At 30.7% G+C, this 21,955-nt stretch overlaps 2 protein-coding genes and 1 long non-coding RNA gene across 5 annotated transcripts; 1 reads left to right on the top strand and 2 right to left on the bottom strand.

The window, feature by feature from the left end:
- Positions 1-819: 819 nt before the first annotated feature.
- Positions 820-2,817, bottom strand: LOC110667471 (transcription factor WER-like). 2 transcript variants are annotated; one of them, XM_021828324.2, is made up of 3 exons: positions 2,687-2,817; positions 2,428-2,557; positions 820-1,559 (listed from the first exon to the last, which is right to left on the bottom strand). In XM_021828324.2, the coding sequence occupies exons 1-3, from the start codon at positions 2,802-2,804 to the stop codon at positions 950-952; spliced, it is 858 nt and encodes a 285-aa protein (XP_021684016.2). In that variant the 5' UTR covers positions 2,805-2,817; the 3' UTR covers positions 820-949. The 2 variants fall into 2 exon arrangements, with proteins under 2 accessions (XP_021684016.2, XP_058003824.1); XM_058147841.1 differs by having other exon boundaries at positions 820-1,535.
- Positions 2,818-6,983: 4,166 nt separating this feature from the next.
- On the top strand, positions 6,984-9,093 carry LOC131180206 (uncharacterized). Its single transcript, XR_009149017.1, has 3 exons — positions 6,984-7,524; positions 8,269-8,325; positions 8,894-9,093. It is a non-coding gene; the product is annotated as an uncharacterized LOC131180206 (long non-coding RNA).
- A 9,409-nt stretch (positions 9,094-18,502) lies between these two features.
- On the bottom strand, positions 18,503-20,864 carry LOC110667480 (transcription factor MYB113). Of its 2 annotated transcripts, none has more exons than XM_058146811.1 (3): positions 20,518-20,864; positions 20,261-20,390; positions 18,503-19,387 (listed from the first exon to the last, which is right to left on the bottom strand). In XM_058146811.1, exons 1-3 carry the CDS (start codon positions 20,633-20,635, stop codon positions 18,775-18,777), a joined length of 861 nt encoding a protein of 286 aa, XP_058002794.1. In that variant the 5' UTR covers positions 20,636-20,864; the 3' UTR covers positions 18,503-18,774. The 2 variants fall into 2 exon arrangements, with proteins under 2 accessions (XP_058002794.1, XP_021684029.2); XM_021828337.2 differs by having other exon boundaries at positions 18,503-19,363; positions 20,518-20,860.
- Positions 20,865-21,955: the final 1,091 nt, after the last annotated feature.

Genomic DNA, 21,955 nt, shown 5'->3' with positions numbered 1-21,955 from the left:
CAAAAATATCTTACTTAAATAATTTTTATAATTTTTTAAAACATCAATATTATTTCACCGACAATTTTTCATTCAATAATTCCAAAATATAGTAATTAATTAGGAGTCCTTAATCCAGTAATAACTGAAAAAAAAAATTAAATATTGAAGAAAACAAAACAATACTCTAGGAAAATCACTTGCAGAGAAGAACCAAAAAGAAAAGACAAAACTAATGAAGTACAAGACACCTGGCTAAACATGCAAAACAGAAGTGCACAAGGAGCCCTCCGGAGTAATTTTATCGAGCCGGGGATAAGCATCAACAGGTTGACCAAATGCGATTACTGACCCTTCGCAGCAAAACCAAATTAAGATACGACTGGAAAAAGATTAATCATGGAAGCAGCGAAAGATGCAAATTAAATAACAGCACTAACCATTTAAAAGACAGTTTTGAGGCTTTGATCCCCTAAAGAAGCCGCAGAGAAATGCTTGAAACGGAACTGACAATGGTTTTATTGAATTTTTTCACTATATCAATATAAAATTTGGATATTTACTAAAAAAAATAACTTGAAAATTTTTTAATGAGTTAATTACATTTAATATTTATTATATTATATGAGCTAAAAGTAAAAAAATTATACATATTTTATTTAAATATATTTAACTTTTTGCTAATGGTATAATATTTTATGAATAAAATATATATTTTTAAAAATATTTTATTAATACGTGAAAATAAAATTTTTATTTTCGAAAGACTTGGCAAATTAACCCAGCCAATAGCCTTCTTCAATATACCTAACAAGAAATAAGAAAATCAAGGAAAATCAATACAGTTAACATCACGCAGATATTTTTATTTTTGCCACACTGGCTAAAGTCCATGACACCAGTTGCTGGGGGCATCATATGCAGTGCCAAAGGGGAGAAGCTCGATGATTTAACCTTGGTGGTGTAAAGCTTAAAATATCTTATCGATCGAGGTTTCTTGTTCTTCACTCAGTAGTTTCCAAAGGTCTATATCCGAGGAAAATTCAATCCACCAGTCTTCTTCATAGAAATCGTTCATTCCCTTGGTCATTTGGCCTTCTTCAAAGAAAGTATCCACTGCATCAGTCCCTGTTGCGTTTTCTTCAGCAAAAGGCTCAGTGGCACTGCCATTGAATTGATTGATTTCTTTCTTGTCTAAAATTTTTTCACACACGTCTTCATTATACGATCTTGGAAGTGGAAAAGCCATAGAGTGCTCGCAAAGATTATTGTCAGCCGGCGCCACACCACCGCCATGCACCATTCTTGCATTTTCATGTGTGTTTGATCCATGTGGTTCCTGCAACAACTTCATTGGCGCATTATTTACAGTAGTTGATGACATATTTTTCAATTTCCAAGGTTGAGGCCTTATTATGTTGGTCTTTTTTACGTTTGGTGTTTTCGGTTTCGCATCTTCCTCGCAATAAGTGATCTTCTTGCGCATGCGGGTGTTCCAGAAATTCTTTATATCATTTGCTGTTCTTCCTGGTAGTCTTCCAGAAATTAATGACCATCTGGGTACAAGAAGCAGTGAACCCCTGTGAGTATCATCAGTATCTTTTGAGAAAACATTGTTTTAATATTCTCTTTACAAAGAAATTCCAATTCCATATGTGTTGTACAGGACAAAATTGCTTGCAATATCAATTTCAATCTTGAAAAAGTATGCAATAATAATTCATAAAAGACCCACATTATTTACACGTAATCAAATTAATGTTTATAAAATAATTGTGTTGTTATAGGGTTTTAAGCATCAAATTATATTTATTACTAGCTCCATTTAACATTAAGTTTTCATCTTTCAACAGCGAAGTATTACTTATTGTTAAAAGTTGGGAGAATTTTTCTTATAATTGTGGAATATATTTTTTTATTTATTTATTTAATTCAATTCTGTGTTTATATATACATTGAGTTTATTGTGCTTTCTATGTTTATATAAAATAAAATTACTTTGTTGTAAAGAGATTTGATGATTTAATAGAATTTTACTATTCATCTTGTAAAATTTTTATAAAAAGATAATTTTTCAATTCTAATTCGGTTTGGTTTCAAACCGGATTGGTCTACAAGGAGAGTCTTTAGGACCCAAAAACAGAAGGATTTTTTTTTTTTCCTAGACCGGGTCCGCATAGACCCAAAACACGGATGTGTGGTGGAACCTGAACCAAAAAGAACCTCAACAACTCTCGATGCTGAAATTAAAACCAACAAAACCTTGCAAGAAAATCCCAATATTTGGCAGATAAGAAAACGCAATAGCTGCCAAAGGATGAAGCATCAAAAATTAAGGTGATATAAAGCTTTCAGAAAGAGCTGCAAACTGATTACTTTCATGCAGAATGTGGTGAAAAGAGAGATATTTGACAGTTTGTTCTTAAAGGAATGCACTTATTATCTTACCTGTTACCAAGGAGCTTGTGTAGTTTGATAATCAAATCAACTTCATCCTCCGCGAATTCTCCTCTATTGATATTTGGTTTAAGATAGTTCAACCACCTCAATCTACAGCTTTTCCTGCATCTGTTCAACCCTGCAAATACAAGAAACACTTCAGTAACTTAGAGGAAATAATTTTTTTTTAAAAAAAAAAATAGCCTCTGTGCTATTTTACCATTTGAAATGTCAGCAAGAAATTCTCTATTATATGTATAAATATTACCTGCCCTGGAAGGAACTAGATGCCATCTGCCTTCTCCATGTTTTTCAACCCAGTTCCGGAGAAGGTTATCTTCTTCAGAAGTCCAAGCACCTTTCCTCACTCCTTTAGGGCCTTCCATATATGATGAAGCTAGCCTGTGCTAGGTGTCTTGCCCCCGCTAAGTCCACTCATAAATAAATACACCAGACAAAAAACGACAAAAAAATGTTGCTTTAAAAGTTTAGATATTAACGAGCTATCAAAAGATGATGCTACAATCATTGACAGTGCTGAATGCAACCCAAGTTTATCAGAAAATGGCCTTATATTCTTGTGGTGATAATTTGTTTCTAAATTCTAATACTCAAAAGTGTTTTGACCCTAGTGATCGTTTGGCGTTTTGCATTGAGATTATAGGGTTAATTTAAAAAAAAAAATTAAATGCAATTAAAAAAATATTATCTTTAACTAATTTATTTAAAAAGTAATTTTTTTAATGGTAATTTTAACAATAATTCCAAACAGATTTTTGGTAGCTTGATAAATGATATATAGTATTTTTATGGAGTTAGTTGTATTAATTTATGTAAATACTTAGTATTTTAATTAATTTAAATTATATTTTTATAGTTTATTTAGCTAAAAGTTAATGTCTCTCTTTTTAATTGATATTTGTTCTATTTAAGAAAAATTATAAAGATTGGTAAAAGTTGGAGAAAAGTTAAAAATTGAGCAGAAAATTCGACCCCCAGCCATGAGATTCACATGGACAGCTGTGGAATTGAAGAAATAAGCATGACCTCTTGTGGGATGAGTGTAGGGCGCATGGTCAGCCATGAGAATGCATCTTACACGCAAGCATGGCTGGCCATGAGATGGTCTTTAAGGGCTTTTTCTCACCCAATGGGCTTGTGACACATCACCAAGTGAAGGGAAAGGGTCAAAATTAGAGTGAGTTAGAGATTTTATGAAAAGAGGAAAGGAATAGATGTTTTTGGAGGTCTCTTAGCTCCCAAACACTTCAAAAAATTCATTGTAGGGAAAGTGCAAGAAATTGGAGAGGGTTTTCTTGGAGCATTGCGAAAATAGAGCAAGGGTTCTTCATCAAGCACACTTAGAGTTTATTCTTTTTATTTTTTTCCTTTCTTTTCTTTTATTTGAACTCATTTGTTAATTTGATGTTTGGATTTACTTTTATTGATTTTAAGTTGATACTTGAGAAAATGAGTGGCTAAATATTTTAGTTAGGGATTTGATATAGCTTGACTTTATCTAATCTATAGATTTTGATCTAATTTTCTCTACTTTGCTAATAGTTATTATTTTTTAGTTTAATGCTTTTGAGTATCTTGGCCAAATACTTGAATGATGTTAGATTTATAATCTATGGTTGGAAAACATGATTATGAGTTTGATTTGATAACAACTATCATAGATTTTAATTAAGAATGGAAACTAAGATTGGGTCTATGGGGTTTTGTTGAAATAGTGTCTTTCTTAATTTTCTAATTAATTGAGTAATTCTCTATTGGGAAATAAGGGTTAATCCTTTAATTAGAAGGTTTGATAATGTCTGAAAGGGATTATTAAATGCTTTTGATTATTTACCCTTGCAAGAATAGTTAAAATTGATTATTAGATAAAATTGATTGAGATTAATTATTGGATCAAGTGAAATCAATATCCCTAGCCATTTTTATTTGAATTTAAACACAAAGTTCTCATTGCTTTTATTAGTTAATTTCATCCTTAGTTCAATTTTAATTTTTTGAATTTAATTCAATTTGATCGTCTAGATATTAGTAAAATTAACATAAATTTTGATAATTAAAGACAATCCTCGTGGGAATGATATCTTACTCACTCTTTATTACTTACACGAATCCGTGCACTTGCAGACACGTATCAAGTTTTTCGCGCTGTTGCCAGGGATTGGCAACTTTAATATCAAAATAGTTGATTTTGTTGATAATATAGGCATTTTTATTTTGTTGAATTTAATTTTGTGTTTTGGCTTTGGTTATTTTTTAGGTGGTTTATGAGAAGATTGGTTGACACATGCTCGTTACAGTTTTATCCTGAAATTGAGAGAACTTGTAGAGAGAATACAAAACAAGTTAGAGAAAGGAAGAAGGCTAAAAAAGAAGCTAATATTAAAATGGATGACATGAATCCTAGAGTTGTGATTGAGGAAGTGGTGGATGAAGAGCAAGAGCCACAAGTTGCAAGGCAACAAAGGAGGGTTTTGTGGGATTACATTAGACCAACGATGTTCAGTTTTACATCGAGCATTACAAGACCTCTAGTGGAAGCTAACAATTTTAAGCTAAAGCTTGCTTTTATTCAGATGATTTAGACTACATATCAATTTGGAGGGATTGCAAATGAGGATCCTAATGTCCATTTGGAGAGTTTTCTCATGATATGTGATACACTGAAGTTCAATGGAGTATCAAATGATGCCATTAGATTGAGACTCTTCCCATTCTATTTAAGGGATAGAGTAAGAGAATGGTTGAATTCTTTACCTGCTAGGTCTATCACTACATGGGAGGATTTAGCAGAAAAATTTATGGCAAAGTTCTTTCCTCCAGCTAAGACTGTGAAGTTGAGAAATGATATCCAGATATTTACTCTGGATATGGAAACACTTTATGAAGCTTGGGATAGATTTAAGGATTTGGTCAGAAGGTGTCCACTTTACAAGCCTGACAGCTGGCCTCATGCCTGACAGCTGGCCTCGTGTCTGACAGATGTATACAAGGTAGACATTTTCTTTTGATGTGATATGCTTAATTTTGATATTGTTGTAATCTTATGCATATCTTGTGCTTGATAGATATTTGTGAAATTGAATTTTGTTATTTTGTTAGGCAAATGTGAAGAAGATGCAACTTTGGTGTATGGTTTTGTTCTAGAGTCATGTTGCATTAGATCTAATTTTTTGCATTGAATTAGAGTAAAATAATTTTTGAGAAATAGTAAATATTATGGCTAGGTGGGAGTTAGTCATGGGTAGCCATTGAAATCATTGTCTAAAAAGGTTTGAATTTAATTTGCAAAGCAAAAAAAATTTCATGAAAAATAGTAAAGGTTATAGCTTTATGTGAGTTTGTAAGAAATTTCATGATTGGGCATGAGCTTTTCTATTCAAATGGAGTTCAAAATGGACATTTGGTATTATATGGCAGCAAAGGTCATGGCTAGCCATAAGAAGGTTCATTTCATGCAAGCTAGACGCATGGCCAGCCATGTGGTGCTTCATGGCCTCCCATGCTTGTTCTTTCATACATTTGTGACTGTTCTTGGGTAGCAAATCACATGGCTGGGTATGAGAATCAACCCGATGTGCATGGCCAGCCATGCACCTCTCCGTGCTTGGCAATGAGCCATTTCACTCCAAGCCATGCATGTCCTCTTCCTTTTGCAATTGTTCTTTTGTTTTCTTGCATTTTCATTGGTTCATTTCACTTCACCTAAAGTCATGTGATTTTATTTTGTCTTATTATGCATGTTTTTTTTATCAACAATAACTTTTTTTTTCCTCAAGATTAATACATACTTTTCTTTCTTCTTTCATACACATTTTCACTTTGCTTCATTTTAGTTTATGTGTTGCACTTCCATATCCATGGCATGTGCTTTTTTGTTTAGCCATTGAGGACAATGTCTTTGATAAGTTTAGGGGTACATATTTTTATTTACTTTTATTATTTTGTTTTATTTTTGTATATAAGATTTTTTTTTGGGTAAAATATGGTTGCAATCTTGATTACGAAATTCAAAAGAAAATAATTTTTGCTATTATTGTTTTTAATTATTTCAATATGAGTTTGAGAGTTGAATTTGTAGTTTAGTTATTTTAGATTTGTGATGTGCTTAAATGAGATTCTATACAATTAATGATTAATTTTGTTTTGCTAACCTTGCATGTTTATTTTATTTTGTCTATGGAAATGAAATGTGGATAGTGTGTCTAGGAGATGAATAAAAAAATAATAATTTAATGTGAGAATTAATTAATTATTGTGAGTGGAGCATGCTTTGATCTTAATTGATATCCCTAGTTTTAATGTACATATTTGTACATAAGAAAAAAAGAACAACAAAATAAAATTGCACAGTCTACTCTGCTGGTTTGAGTTGCAAGTAACTAGTAATATTGTAACAACCACAAAAAAAAAAAAAAGTGACTTTGGCGTGTGACAGTGGGTTTCCACTATCACTGCCAACCTTTAAAAAAAATAAAAAAAAAAAATGGGACTCAAAAATCGGGAGGACCCCCCCCCCCCCCATTTTTCTCTTCTCTCCTCTCCTCTCCTCCCTTCTTCTTCTTTCTTTCTCCGGTGACCGGCCGGCGACCTCCCAAGCGGCTTCCCACCCGGCCGGCGATCCTCCGGCGACGGCCAAACCACCAGAAACGGCGGCAAGAGAGGGAGAAGAGAGAGAAAACGCGCGCACAGTGGGCAGCGGCTATTAGACGCGATTCCGGCTTCATTCGACGTCCGATCGAGGCAATTCAGGTGGCGTTGGAAAGCTTGTTCCGAGAGCTTTCTTTTGATACCAATTTTGCAGCAAATGGAGGTCGGATGAGTGAGATATGGAGGATAGAAGTTTCGGGTTTTTCAAGTTTTTTCATCAGATCTAGGACAATCCGACCGTTGGATCGATGATCCGAGACCACCTATGGACTGAGGAAGAGGAGAGGAGCATGGTGGTATGATAAGATTCGGCAAATGTCGCCGGCGACCGGTGGCCGGCCACCATGCGCGGTGGCTCCGGTGGGCTATGGAGATTATTCAACTTACATAGGCTTCCTCATAAATTTTTGGAATTTTTGAGACACAGATAAACTTAGGGTAAGACTATTTTTATTATTTCTCTGTCTGTGGAGCATAAATATAGTGTTTCTTAAACAGAAAAAATTGAAGAAAAATTCTAAGAAAAATATATGATGAAAGTAAAATTATTTGGAGATATTCTATGGTGTTAGTTGAATTTTTGAGTGATTGTAGAATATTTTTGAGAAATATAGATGGATTTTAGTTAGATTTTTAGCATATGGGCATATAAGATTTTTGAAAATTAAGATAATTAAATTTTATATAATTGGTTGAAGCTTGAGGATGGAGGTTTAAATATGTGAATATTGAATTGGGTTGAATTAAGAATATATTAGATGTTGGAAACTCATGGAATCGAGTAAAATTCTTGAATAAAATATTCATGGGTGATTAGAAAATTACAATTCATTTTACAATAGTCTTATAATATTATTAGGGACCGCGGGGCAAAATCTTAGAATTTTTAGAGCATGTTTGAGTGGATTTTTGCAAAATGTCAATTATAGGGACTAAAAAGTAATTTTTAAGATTTTGAGTATTATCTGAATTGGAGGGCCCAGGAGGGGCCATGTGATATTGATGAGATGTGATTGTGGAAAATTGAGAATCTAGAAGTGTTATTTGAGCCTTTTTGCAGGTTGGGTAGGTCCTAGGTATAGGAAAAACTCTGCCGGATTTCCGGCATAAATTAGGCTGTCTATTGCCTCTTTAGATTTTTATTCTAACTTAGTACTAATAAATTTATAATTTAATTATTAGGTGATCAATGTCAGCTATTTTTCTGCATCCAGCAGCCACAATAGTCATCGGTGTACTGTGAGTAAAATATTAATTTTAATTGTAATTTCACTATTATTATATGTTCAAGCATGCCCATGCATCACTTATATGTATGTATCTATGTAGTTAAACTCTAGGCACGTTTTATGTTGTATTCATAACTGTTAAAGTGCCTTGGATGTTGTTGTGGTAATTTGGAGCAGTGTGCGTGCGTTGGCGTGCGTGTAATGTGCTGTGGACTATGGATAGGACGGGTAGACACGGCTTGAGATCTTCGCTGGGACCCGGTCCTTCGGGGTAGACACGGCTTGAGTTCTTCGCTGGGACCCCGATTTGGTTATTAAGTGGAAGTCCGAGCTGAGTTCTTCGCTGGCACAGGTTGGATTTAAGAGAGTCAGATAGGATCGGCCCATATATTATGATTGCTATTATTGGGTGTGTGAGTGCTCCAAATTACCTTTTTGCTGTTATGATGTGAATTTGTTACTGATGTTGCATTTCACTCTACAGGATGCATTAGTTTTAGATAGTTATAGAGATTATGGTTAAAATTGATATTTTACTCTCTGAGTCGAAGGCTCACTCCTGTTCAATATTTTTCCAGGCCACAGGAGGAGTTATTTTACAGAGCAACCTATTTTCTTCCTCACAGGTTTAACGTCGATTATTTTATTGTTTTACTATCTTTTCTAAATTTAAAATCTAGAACTCCGCATGTGTTAGTAATAGTGTGGACCTTATTAGAAATTGTGTTAATTTAAATTTTTGAGATTAATAAATGAAGATTTGTATGGTATTTAAACAGTTTGTAAATGAGGTAATAGGGTTGAGCTGAGCTCCACTGATTTTAGTTTGTAAAAATTTCTGGGCTAAGTTGGCCCGAAATGAAATTATAACAGTTTGATTTAAATTATCTTATATGCATATTGGGCCTAAATTGTGGGCCTGGTTATGGATTTGAAGAATAGTTAGGCTTACTACGGGCCTCGGGGGCTTTAAGCTGGCCCAGGTCCTAGTGCCTGTCCGGCCCATAGGTTAGGTCGTGACAAATATTCATGAGCCCCATGTTTCTTTTTGAGTCAAACAACAGCATGGATTATGAGTATGCAAAGCGCCTTGAATTTGTGATTGCTAAGTAACCAGTGCCTTCATGACCAATGTTGGTATTCATGTAAAAAGACAGATGACGATTTGAGGAAGAGTGTCAAAAGCTATTCTGGGAAAAAAAAAAAAGAGTGTAAATAAATAAAGAAATAAGGAGGGAATTGAAAATTAAGGTTTTTGCATATTTTGATTCATGATAATTGGTTGATTTTCATTTTTATTTTGTTTAGTTTATGCTTTTTGAATCTCCTGATAATACTATCTCATTAGTGGAAATAAACTCATGAAATTGCAAGTTTGGTTGGAGTGCAGAGTTTAATTGCTTTATTGAAATTTAAAAAAAGCAAAATGATTATTAATTGTATAGAGTTTTATTTCAGTATGAACAGGTTGAAATGATTAAACTATGAAATTTAATTTTTTAATTTTTAATTGAGATAATTAAATTATAGCATTTGGGTAGAATTTTTCTTTTCTAAGTTGATTTATCAAATTTGCAACCATGTTTGAAATTTTTTGTTTTATCAAATCTCTCATTTATACTTTATATGTTCTTTTGCTTGAGAACAAGCAAAAATCAACTCTGGGGGTATTTGATATATAGTATTTTTATAAAGTTAATTATATTAATTCATGTAAATATTTAGTCTTTTAATTAATTTTAATTACATTTTTATAGTTTATTTAGCTAAAAGTTAATTTCTCTCTCTTTAATTGATATTTGTTCTTTTTAAGAAAAATTATAAAATTTGGTGAAAGTTATAGAGAAGTTGAAAATTGAGCAGAAAATCTCACTCCCAACCATGAGATTCACATGAACAGTTGTGGGATTGAAGAAATAAGCACCTCTTGTGGGATGAGTGTAGGGTGCATGGCTAGCCATGAGAATGCATCTTACATGCATGGCTGGCTATGAGATGGTCTTTAAGGGCATTTTCTCACCCAATGGGCTTGTGACACATCACTAAGTGAAGAGAAGATTCAAAATTAGAGTTAGTTAGAGATTTTATGAAAAGAGGTGAGGAAGAGATGTTTTTAGAAGTCTCTTAGCAGCCAAACACTCTGGAAAATTCAATGTAGAGAAAGAGCAAGAGATTGGAGAGGGTTTTCTTGGAGCATTGAGAGGCTAGAGCAAGGGTTCTTCATCAAGCGCACTTAGAGTTTATTCTTTTTATTTTTTTCCTTTCTTTTCTTTTATTTGAACTCATTTGTTAATTTGATATTTGGATTTACTTTTATTGATTTTGAGTTGATACTTGAGAAAATGAGTGGCTAAATATTTTAGCTAGGGATTTGATATAGCTTAACTTTATCTACTCTCTAGATTTTGATCTAATTTTTCTCTATTTTGCTAATAGTTATTATTTTCGAGTTTAATGCTTTTAAATATCTTGGCTAAATACTTGAATGATGTTAGATTTATAATCTATAGTTGGAAAACATGATTATGAGTTTGATTTGATAACAATTATCATAGATTTCAATTAAGAGTGAAAACTAAGATTGAGTCTATGGGGTTTTATTAAAATAGTCTTTTTCTTAATTCTGTAATTAATTGAGTAATTCTCTATTGAGAAATAGGAGTTAATTCTTTAATTAGAAGGTTTGATGATGCCCATAAGGGATTATTAAATACTTTTGTTTATTTAAAATTAATTATTAGATAAAATTGATTGAGATTAGTTATTGGGTTAAGTGAAGTCAATATCCTTAGCCATTTTTATTTGAATTTAAACACAAAGTTCTCATTGCTTTTATTAGTTAATTTCATCATTAGTTCAATTTTAATTTCTTGAATTTAATCCAATTTGATCGTCTAGATATTAGTAAAATTAATATAAATTTTGATAATTAAAGACAATTCTCATAGAAACGATATCTTGCTCACTTTTTATTACTCGAATTCATACACTTGCGGACGCATGTCAATAAATGATAGTGATATTCTAAAGAGTAGCCTTCGTTTTGTTGTGACATCTATTCAAGAATTAATGATTCTTTCTGAATTGGGATGATAGAGTTAACATATTTATCAAAAAGCAAAATTTTAATTTATATGGATTGATTAGCTAATTTCATCATTTTTATATTTTTTATTAAACTCACAAAAAACTTAATAAATACTATTCAACTAACCTCTAATCAATAGATCACTGAATATATTTAATTTGGAACAGCAAATGTTAAGAAAAAAAAAAAAAAGAACCCGGCAAGGGATACTTGAGTGTTGGTGTTCCTCGTATCAGCTCCTCTCCTAATTTTTACTTGACGTTAGTTTTGTGTAGGTTACTAAGTTTTTGCTCTCTTTTATTTAAAAAAAAAAATCCATGATAAAAATAAATTATCTATCATATTTATGCTTGTAATTAAGAGATTTAAGTGGTATTTAGTTCACCTGTTGGATGCAGCTGATAACTGATATACACTCAAACAAGTGAACTAGAGTGTTTAGTAAGTTTTAAAAAATAAAGCTAATAGCTAATGGGTAATTGATATGGTACCTATTAGCTGCAGTTTGTATCATCAGCAATTTGTATCATCAGCTGATAGCTGATTTGATTTTATTTTTTATTTTAACCATATTATCCTTTTTATTTAACTGAAAAATTAATATTATTGATATTTTTATCTTTTTCATTTATAATTTTAACATCTTAATTAACGCATTTCAATTTTGTTAAAATATTTTTTTATTAATAACATAAAATATAAAATATTTATTTACATCTAAAAACTTAAAATTAATTATAAGTTTTTTCTTTATCAACAATAATAATTACTTTATTATTTTACCTATATTTTTAAAATTATTTAATTATTTTATAAAAAATTTAATTATTTTCTTATTTCAATAATAAAATAAATGATATGATATAATAAATTAATAATTATATATTTATTTTAATAATATAATAAATAATATAATATATTAATTTAATAATTATATATTTTATTTAATAATAATATAATATAATAAATTTATAATTTTATATTTATTTTAATAATAAAATAAATTATATGATATATACTCTTATTAATTATTTCACGTATCAACAGTAACAGTTAAATAGTTAAATATAGTTTTACTAAATATTTAACATAAATCAATTATTATTAGCTATCAGCTATTAGTTATTAACTAACAGTAATAACTATCAACTAACAATTATTCGATGTATTCAACAATTAAAGCTCTTAGATTTTCACAAATTATTATATGCTTTTAAATTATAATTTATAAATATTTACAAAATAATTTATATTAATTATCACATTTATTATTAATAAAATAAATTAAATGGTATATTCGCAGCATTGCGACGCAATCTATCGTCTCTGTCCTCAATTAAAAAAGAATCTTATTTACTGTTCACATAAACAGTCCCATTGCAAACAGAATTTTTTTATTTTACAATTTTACCCTTTTGCTCCATACTCCTTTTTACCCTTAAAAATTAAGGTCGCCATTTATAAGAGCTGGACATTTTTGCCTTTTTATCTTTTTGTTTCATTGTGGGGGCTATTTTGTCAAGTCATTTTGGAGAATTCCCCTTGCTCATCAGTGCAAATGCGTTGACAAGAGCAGTGTACCTGCTGCAATACATGCAATGTTGTGTGTTCCATTGCACTTTTGCCCATTGTTGGTTAGAAAACGATGACGTTTTGTTTCTTTGTTCTTCCTGGGGCTCTCAATCTATTTGCACTGTTGTCCATGACTTCTAATAAAAACGACATTGTTTGTTGTCTTCTTTCTAATAATTTGGAGACTCCCATGAGCTTGCCAATAATTTTTTGAATCTTTAATAGGTCTTTTTAATTAAATAAAAATTATATTCTAACTCCTGGTATTGTGAGTTTCACGTAAGTGTTTTCTTTTTTAGGAAATTTTACCGATGATCGAGACTGCATTTTCAAACCAAACATGCCAGTTACCAGACCCATTTCGGAAGTGGGTCAATATTACAGTACTTCTCACTATTTTGAAATGCCCCGGACGAGTTTCAGGTGTTAGAATTGGCATAAGTAAACCCAAACTCTAATTTGCCTTTTTGCCTAATGCTAGGTTTAGAATAAAATTCATAAAATATTCATAGGCAACTAAAAAATTATGATTCTAATTGTATTAGTATAGTAGCATTGCTAAGGACTGCAGGGCATGATTACAAAATTTTTGGGGGTTAGTTTGGAAAGTTTTTGCAAAATGTTAATCTTAAGCTTAATAGCTAAATTGTGTAATTATATGAGTTTTGACTGGTTTGGCAGGTCTAGGAGGGGTAGTATGTTGTTGTTATGTTGTGGGCCTGAGGCCATTAGATTAGAAAGTGTGTTTGAGTTATTTTGCAGGTTGGGTAAGTCCCAGGTACAGGAGAAACTCTGTCAAATTTCTTGCATAAATTTAGGATGTCTTTAACTCTTTAAGTCTTTGTTTTGTTTTAATATTGATAAATTCATGAATATAATTGTTTAGGTGATTCGAGTCAACCGTTCTCCTCTTCCCAGCCACCTCAATAATATTCAATTAATTAGCAAGTAGATAGTGATTTTATTTATAATTTCAATATTAATAATTTATATTCAAAACATGCTTATACATTCACATATATGGATGTATATATTTAGTTAAATACTAGGCACGCTCCTTTGTTGCATATTTTATTGAACTTGTTTGTGGATGTCGCCTTAAAGTAATTTAGAGCGGTGTGCGTGTGTTGGTATGTATATGGTATGGATGTGGATTTGGGTAGGATGGGTAATCACAGCTAAAACTTGACTTTCTGGGATCCGATCCTTATCTATGGATAAGTCAGGATGAGTATGGCTTTGAGTTGATCTCGCTGACCCCCACACTTGGATTATTAAGCGAAAGTCTGGCTTGAATTGACCTTGCTGGTAGGTATTGGATTAAGAGAGCTGTATAGAGGATCAACTCTCATATATGTATTGATGTGACACGCGGATGTATGCGTGCTCCAAATTATCTTTTGTGCAAGTATTGCTTGAATTGTTTGATACTAAGTGATTATGCTGCATTTCATACACAGAAAATATATTAGATTTAGATACTTATAGAAATTATGTTTAAAATCAATATTTTACTCTATGAGTTGAATGCTCACTCCTATTCAATAAATTTTTCTAGGTGACAGGTGGACTTATTAAAAATAACTTGCTTTATTTTCTCGCAGGTTTAATCAGAAAAGTTTAGTTGTGCTTTTATTATCTTTGTTTTAATTCTAAAACTCCGCATGTACCAGAAGCATATTATTTTTATTTGGGGTTGTAACAAGTTAATTTTTCTGGAATTGTAAACTTAGTTATATGACATTGCGTGGATACTTGGGATTTTATTACTGTGGATGGAAAGAGCTGAGCTCTCAAATATTTATTTATCTGTATTGAAGATTGTGAGAGTGAGCTGAACTCTTCATATTATTGTTTTTAATTGTTTACAGGTTGGATGAATTAGTACACCCCATTGGATAGTTCAATTTATGATCGGGCTTTATCCATTTATTTTCTCAAAATTGGACTACTGTTTTGGGCTCTATGAATAAATTAAAAATAATTAGGCTTACTACAAGTTTCGGAAACCTAAGTCCTACTGCTGGTCCGGCCCAGAAATCGGGCCGTGACAATATTTTTTTTTCTTCTTTTAATAGATAGTTTATTATTATACAAATATTTTTCTTTTCAATTAAATAAAATAAAATATTTGATTGCGTTGATCTAATTTTCTAGTTTCACCCCTGATACTATTATAAGAAGTTACATCTTAAGAAAATGGATCAAGCTTAACTTACCTCCAAAAGTTAGCTCAAAAGAGAAAAGTATATAAAACCATATAAGATATACATTACCCATATCTCAAACTAATATGGAATATTAACGCTACATACATCATTTTAAAAAGGAACTTTAGGACTAAAAACAAAACAACCCTAAACTTCAATTGAAATATGCATATAAAATTAACTTGAATGTGTTTATTATAAATACCAAAAAATACAACGAGAGGTGGGGGTTGCTTAATTAATTAGTGAAAAAAAAAAAACCCTTAAATTCCTTAAAATTTAAAATTTCCTCAAATTAAATTCCTTTCACCTTATCTTCCAATTTCCTTTATATCGAAACATTATTCCCTAAAAGCTCACAATAAATCTTGACTGACTTTTTTTCTATAAGATAAATCTTTTTGATAAAAATACTTTTATAAAATAAATCTTACACTCAATTAATCTCTTAATGCATTTTGTTTATATATATAATTGATCCCAGTTTAGAATTCAATATGTTGGTTATATCTAATTATCTGGATTTAATTGGATGTTCTTATGCTAAATTTTTCTGAATTTATTCTTTAATAAATATTTTATTTATAAAAAAAAATTGAATGAAAAAGAAAGCACCTTCATATTATATTGAGGGAAAAATGACATCCTCAAAGCAAAGACTCACATATTCGACAAAGAATTGGTCAATTTCTTGTCATCTAAAATGTACCACATAACTTGGTTTGATTATTGTCAATCGCTCTCACATTTTTGTTGGTGTCATTAGTGAGTTTTGCGTATTGGTCATTTCTATTGAATGCTAAAATAAATAAAAAAAATTATATAATGAATTGATTATAATAAACGGTTATAACAAAATTATTGAATATATATTAATTTTAGGCTAATTATTAGGTGTATCTGATACATTAAAAATTAGTATCCCTCTCTCACAAAATGTGAATTCTTCATATTATATAAAAAGTAAGTTCTACATGATTGTGAGAGAAGATATATATATACCGAATGTATTTAATAATTTCTCTCAATTTTACTAAATAAAAATTTGCTAAGATGGTGCGTTATACACGAGGTATAAGTATTGGCGAGAACTTTAGTTGAATGTCACTCATAGAGTCTAAATCTAACAATGAAATGCTTATTCAATCATTTAGCAGGTAAGTCTTCGGCATCAAATAAAAGCCCACCATGTTGTCTTCATGGCAACCATAAACAAATTAGGGTAATTCTTTTTTTCACGGTTGAAATGCCTTGAAAAGAGCACTTTCCTTGTCTTCTCCCGTCTCGTCATTCATGGTGTAAGTGATTCGACAGTCTCCGAGCCTTGTCATCTTTTCCTTACGTATGTAATTCCCACTGGCGTATTTACAACTCTTTCTTTCTAATAATTTTTTTATTTTTACAAAAATATCTTACTTAAATAATTTTTATAATTTTTTAATACATCAATATTATTTCACCGACAATTTTTTGATTCAATAATTCCAAAATATAGTAATTAATTATGAGTACATAATCCAGCAATAACTGAAAAAAAAATTAATATTAAAAAAAATTACAAGAAGTATCACCTCAAGTTTAAAAACCTTATATCTAAAAGTTTTTAATAATATTGACATAAATATTTACTATTATTAAAGTCTAAAAATATTTAACTTTCTCTTTAATTAAAAAAAAAATTTTGTTAATTATTTTTTAAATGTTTCAAACATAGAAAATATGAATATATATATATATATATCAAAAAAATATTTTTTACAAAATAAGTAGAACCTATGTGTTACTATATGTTATCTGTTGATGTTTGTAAAATCATTAAAAAAAATTAGTAAAATGAATAACTAGAAAAAAAAATTTAATAGAACAAGTCACGTTTTGATAAAATTTAAGATTAATTATCAAAAAAATCAAGAAACTTGTCAATTTTTATAATTAAATTCTAAAATTTATATAATTATTAATTAAATTATCATATTTAATTGATGTTTCAAATTAATTTGACTGTCAATAAAATATTAGTGTGTGATATTTAGAATGTAATTGTAATAACTTTTATTTTGACTATTTTAATTAAAATGTGCACTTTATAAATTTATTGGTAACTGATATTAATAAATAATTGATTCAGAGAAATAACTATTTTTTCTTTTAGTAGTTCGATCCACCTTGCAATAGCTTAAAAAAAAAACTCTTAAGGAAAAAGTTACAGAATTAAAAAAAATTAATAACAAAATAACTGAAAAATGATGCAGCTCTATGAATAATGTAATTAAAATTATATGCTAATTAATAACTTATAGAATAGAGTTAAAGTGTGACAAAGACACAAACTTAAATTTATAATTTCTTGTTTATTAAAATATAATAATAATTTATTAATAATTAGATCAATTTAAAACATCAATCAAATATAAAAATTTAATTAATAATTATAAAAATTTTAAAATTTAATTACAAAAATTAATAAAATTCATGATTTTTTTTCAATTAACTCTAAAACTTATTTGACATCAATTTTATTATATTTATATAGTCTACGTAATGCATGCTATGGCCACGTACATGGCTACAATCTTTTCATTGATATGATTGATAAAGATTGATTCCCAAATTTAGAATCAATATCGGATGGGAAGTTATATTTTGTAATTAGCAGACCGAATACAAAATTAAGCATCTTCAAACAATCACTTCCTTTTGAGTACACGAAAGTTCAGGTGAGGGAAGCCCATAAATTAAATGCCACAAGAAGTTAAAAGAAAACAAAAAAATACTCTAGGAAAATCACTTGCAGAGAAGAACAGAAAAAGAAACGACAAAAACTAATAAAGCACAGGACACCTGGCTAAACATGCAAAACACAAGCGCCATCTGAAGCTGCCACAAGGCCCCCTCCGGAGTAATTTTATCGAGCTGGGGGATAAGCATTACTGACCCTTTGCAGCAAAACTAAATTAAGAGACGACTGGAAAAAGATTAATCATGGAAGCAGCGAAAGACGCAAATTAAATAACAGCACCAAACATTCAAAAGACAGTTTTGAGACATTGATCCCCTAAAGAAGCAGCAAAGAAATTCTTGAAACAGAATTGATCATGGTTTTATTGAAAATTTTCCCTATATCTATATAAAATTTGGTTATTTACTAAAAAAAAAAATAACTTGAAAATGTTTTAATGAGTTAATTACGTTTAATATTTATTATAGTATATGAGCTAAAAGTAAAAAAATTACACATATTTTATTTAAATATATTTAACTTTTTGCTAATGGCACAACATTTTATGAATAAAATATATTTTTAAAAAAATATTTTATTAATACATGAAGATAAAATTTTTGTTTTCGAAAGACTTATCAAACTAACCCAGCCAATAGCCTTCTTCAATATGCCTAACCGACACGATGAATACCAAGTGAAAAAGCCTGGCAAGAAATACAAAAATCAAGGAAAATCAATACAGTTTACATCACGCGGACATTTTATTTTTTGCCACACTTGCTAAAACCCATGAAACCAGTTGTTGGGGACACCATATGCAGTGCCAAAGGGCAGAAGCTCGATGATTTAACCTTGGTGGCGTAAAGCTTAAAGCATCTCATCGATCGAGGTTTCTTGTTCTTCATTCAGTAGTTTCCAAAGGTCCATATTATCAGAGGAAAATTCAATCCACCAGTCTTCTTCATAGAAATCGTTCATCCGTTTGGTCATTTGGCCTTCTTCAAAGAAAGTGTGCATTGCATCGGTCCCCGTTGCGTTTTCTTCTGCAAAAGGCTTTGTGGCACTGCCATTGAATTGGTTGATTTCTTTCTTGTCTAAAAATTGCTCACACACGTCTTCATTATACGATCTTGGAAGTGGAAAAGCCATAGAGTGCTCGCAAAGATTATTGTCAGCCGGCGCCACACCACCACCATGCACCATTCTTGCATTTTGATGTGTGTTTGATCCATTTGGTTCCTGCAACAACTTGACTTGCGCATTATTTACAGTAGTTGATGACATATTTTTGAATTTCCAAGGTTGAGGCCTTATTATGTTGGTCTTTTTTGCGTTTGGTGTTTTCGGTTTCGCATCTTCCTCGCAATAAGTGATCTTCTTGCGCATGCGGGTGTTCCAGAAATTCTTTATATCATTCGCTGTTCTTCCTGGTAGTCTTCCAGAAATTAATGACCATCTGGGCACAAGAAGCAGTGAACCTCTGTGAGTATCATCATTATCTTTAGAGAAAACATTGTTTTAATATTCTCCTTACAAAGAAATTCTAATTCCATATGTGTTGTACAGGACAAAATTGCTTGCAACACCAATTTCAATCTTGAAAAAGTATGCACTGATAATTCATAAAAGACCCATATTTTATTTACATGTAATTAAATTAATGTTTATAAAATAATTGTGTTGTTATGGGGTTTTATGCATCAAATGATTTTTACTGCCAGCTCCATTTAACATTAAGTTTTCATCTTTCAACAGCGAAGTATTACTTATTGTTACAAGTTGGGAGAATTTTTCTTATAATTGTGGAATATATTCTTTTTTTATTTATTTAATTCAATTATCTGTTTATATATACATTGAGTTTATTGTGCTTTCTATGTTTATATAAAATAAAATTACTTTGTTGTAAAGAAATTAGATGATTTAATATAATTTTATGATTCATCTTGTAAAATTTTTATAAAAAGATAGTTTTTCAATTCTATTCCGGTTTGATTTCAAACCGGACCATGGACAGGTCTGCAAAGAGGGTCTTTAGGACCCAAAAATAAAAGAATTTTTTTGGTTTAGACTAGGTCTATATTGACCCAAAACACATGATGTATGATGGAACCTGAACCAAAAAGTACGTCAACAACTCTTGATGCTGAAATTAAAACCAACAAAACCTTACAAGAAAATCCCAAGAATTGGCAGATAAGAAAACGCAATAGCTACAAAAGATGAAGCATAAAAAATTAAGGTGATATAAAGCTTTCAGAAAGAGCTGCAAACTGATTACTTCCATGCAGAATGCGGTGAAAAGAGAGATATTTGACAGTTTGTTCTTAAAGGAATGCTCATATTATCTTACCTGTTACCAAGGAGCTTGTGTAGTTTGATCATCAAATCAACTTCATCCTCCGCGAATTCCCCTCTATTGATATTTGGTTTAAGATAGTTCAACCACCTCAATCTACAGCTTTTCCTGCATCTGTTCAACCCTGCAAATACAAGAAACATTTCAGTAACTTTGAGCAAATAATTTTTTTTTTTTTAAAAAGCGCCTCTTTGCTATTGTACCATTTTAAATGTCAGCAAGAAAATCTCTATTATATGTATAAATATTACCTGCCCTGGAAGGAACTAGATGCCATCTGGCTCCCCCATGTCTTTCAACCCAGTTCCTGAGAAGGTTATCTTCTTCAGAAGTCCAAGCACCTTTCCTCACTCCTTTAGGGCCTTCCATATATGATGAAGCTAGCCTGTGCTGGGTGTCTTGCCCCCGCTAACTCCACCCATAAATAAATACACCAGGCAAAAAACGACAAAAAAATCTTTCTTCAAAGTTTAGACATTAAAGAGCTACCAAAAGATGATGCTACAATCATTGACAGTGCTGATAATGCAAGCCAAGTTTATCAGATAATGGCCATATATTCGTGTGGTGGTATTTTGATTCTAAATTCTAATACTGAAAAGTGATCGTTTGGCGTTTGGTACTGAGATTAGAGGGTTAAATTTTTTTTTTTTTTTGAAAGTATTTTAAATACAATTAAAAATATATTATCTTTAAGTAGTATATTTAAACATTCATTTTAATAACAATTCTAAATAGACTTTTAATAGCCTTGATAAATGATAGTGATATTCCAAAGTTTTGTTGTGACATCTATTCAACAATTAATGATTCTTTCTGAATTGGGATGATGGAGTTAATCATATTTATCAAAAAGCAAAATTTTAATTTATACGGATTGATTAGCTAATTCCGTCCTTTTTATATTTTTTAATTAAACCCATAAAAAAATTTAATAAATACTATTGAACTAAACCCTTATCGGCTCCTCTCCTAATTTGGCTCCTCTCCTAATTTTTACTTATGTTAGTTTCTGTGTATACTGAGTTTTTGCTCTCTTTTATTAAAAAAAAATTCATGATAAAAATAAATTATCTGAGTTAATTAAATTAAAAAGAAAAAGATTTTTTTTTTAATGGAAAAGAAAGAGAAGTTCAGATATATATATATATATATGAGACTTGCAATGCTACACGCCATAGATCATATATAGCACGTAATGCAGCCCCCCTATCCAAGCATGAAAAGGGAAGTATACATAGCTTTCATATTTATGCTTGTAATTTAGAGATTTAGATTTCCGCAAATTATTATATGCTTTTAAATTATAATTTATAAATATTTACAAAATAATTTATATTAATTATCACATTTATTATTAATAAAATAAATTAAATGATATATTCGCAGCATTGCGCGGCAATCTATCTTTTCTATCCTTGATTAAAGCAGAATCCTATTTACTCTTCACATGGACAGTCCCAGTGAAAACGGGATTTTTTTTGTTTTACAATTTTACCCTTCTGCTCCACAATGTTTTTAGCCTTAAAAATCAAGGTCGCCATTTATAAGAGCTGGACTTTCTTGCCTTTTTAATCTTTTTGATGCATTGTGGGGGCCATTTTGTCAAGCCATTTTGCACAATTCCCCTTGCTCACCAATGCAGATGCATTTACAATAGCGGTGTACCTGCTGCGGTGCACGCAATTT

The sequence above is a fragment of the Hevea brasiliensis genome, chromosome 5 (genome assembly GCF_030052815.1).
Source record: "Hevea brasiliensis isolate MT/VB/25A 57/8 chromosome 5, ASM3005281v1, whole genome shotgun sequence".
Classification (NCBI taxonomy): Eukaryota; Viridiplantae; Streptophyta; class Magnoliopsida; order Malpighiales; family Euphorbiaceae; genus Hevea; species Hevea brasiliensis.
Note: the sequence above shows the minus strand (reverse complement) of the source record. Positions and strands in the feature narration are given on the sequence as shown.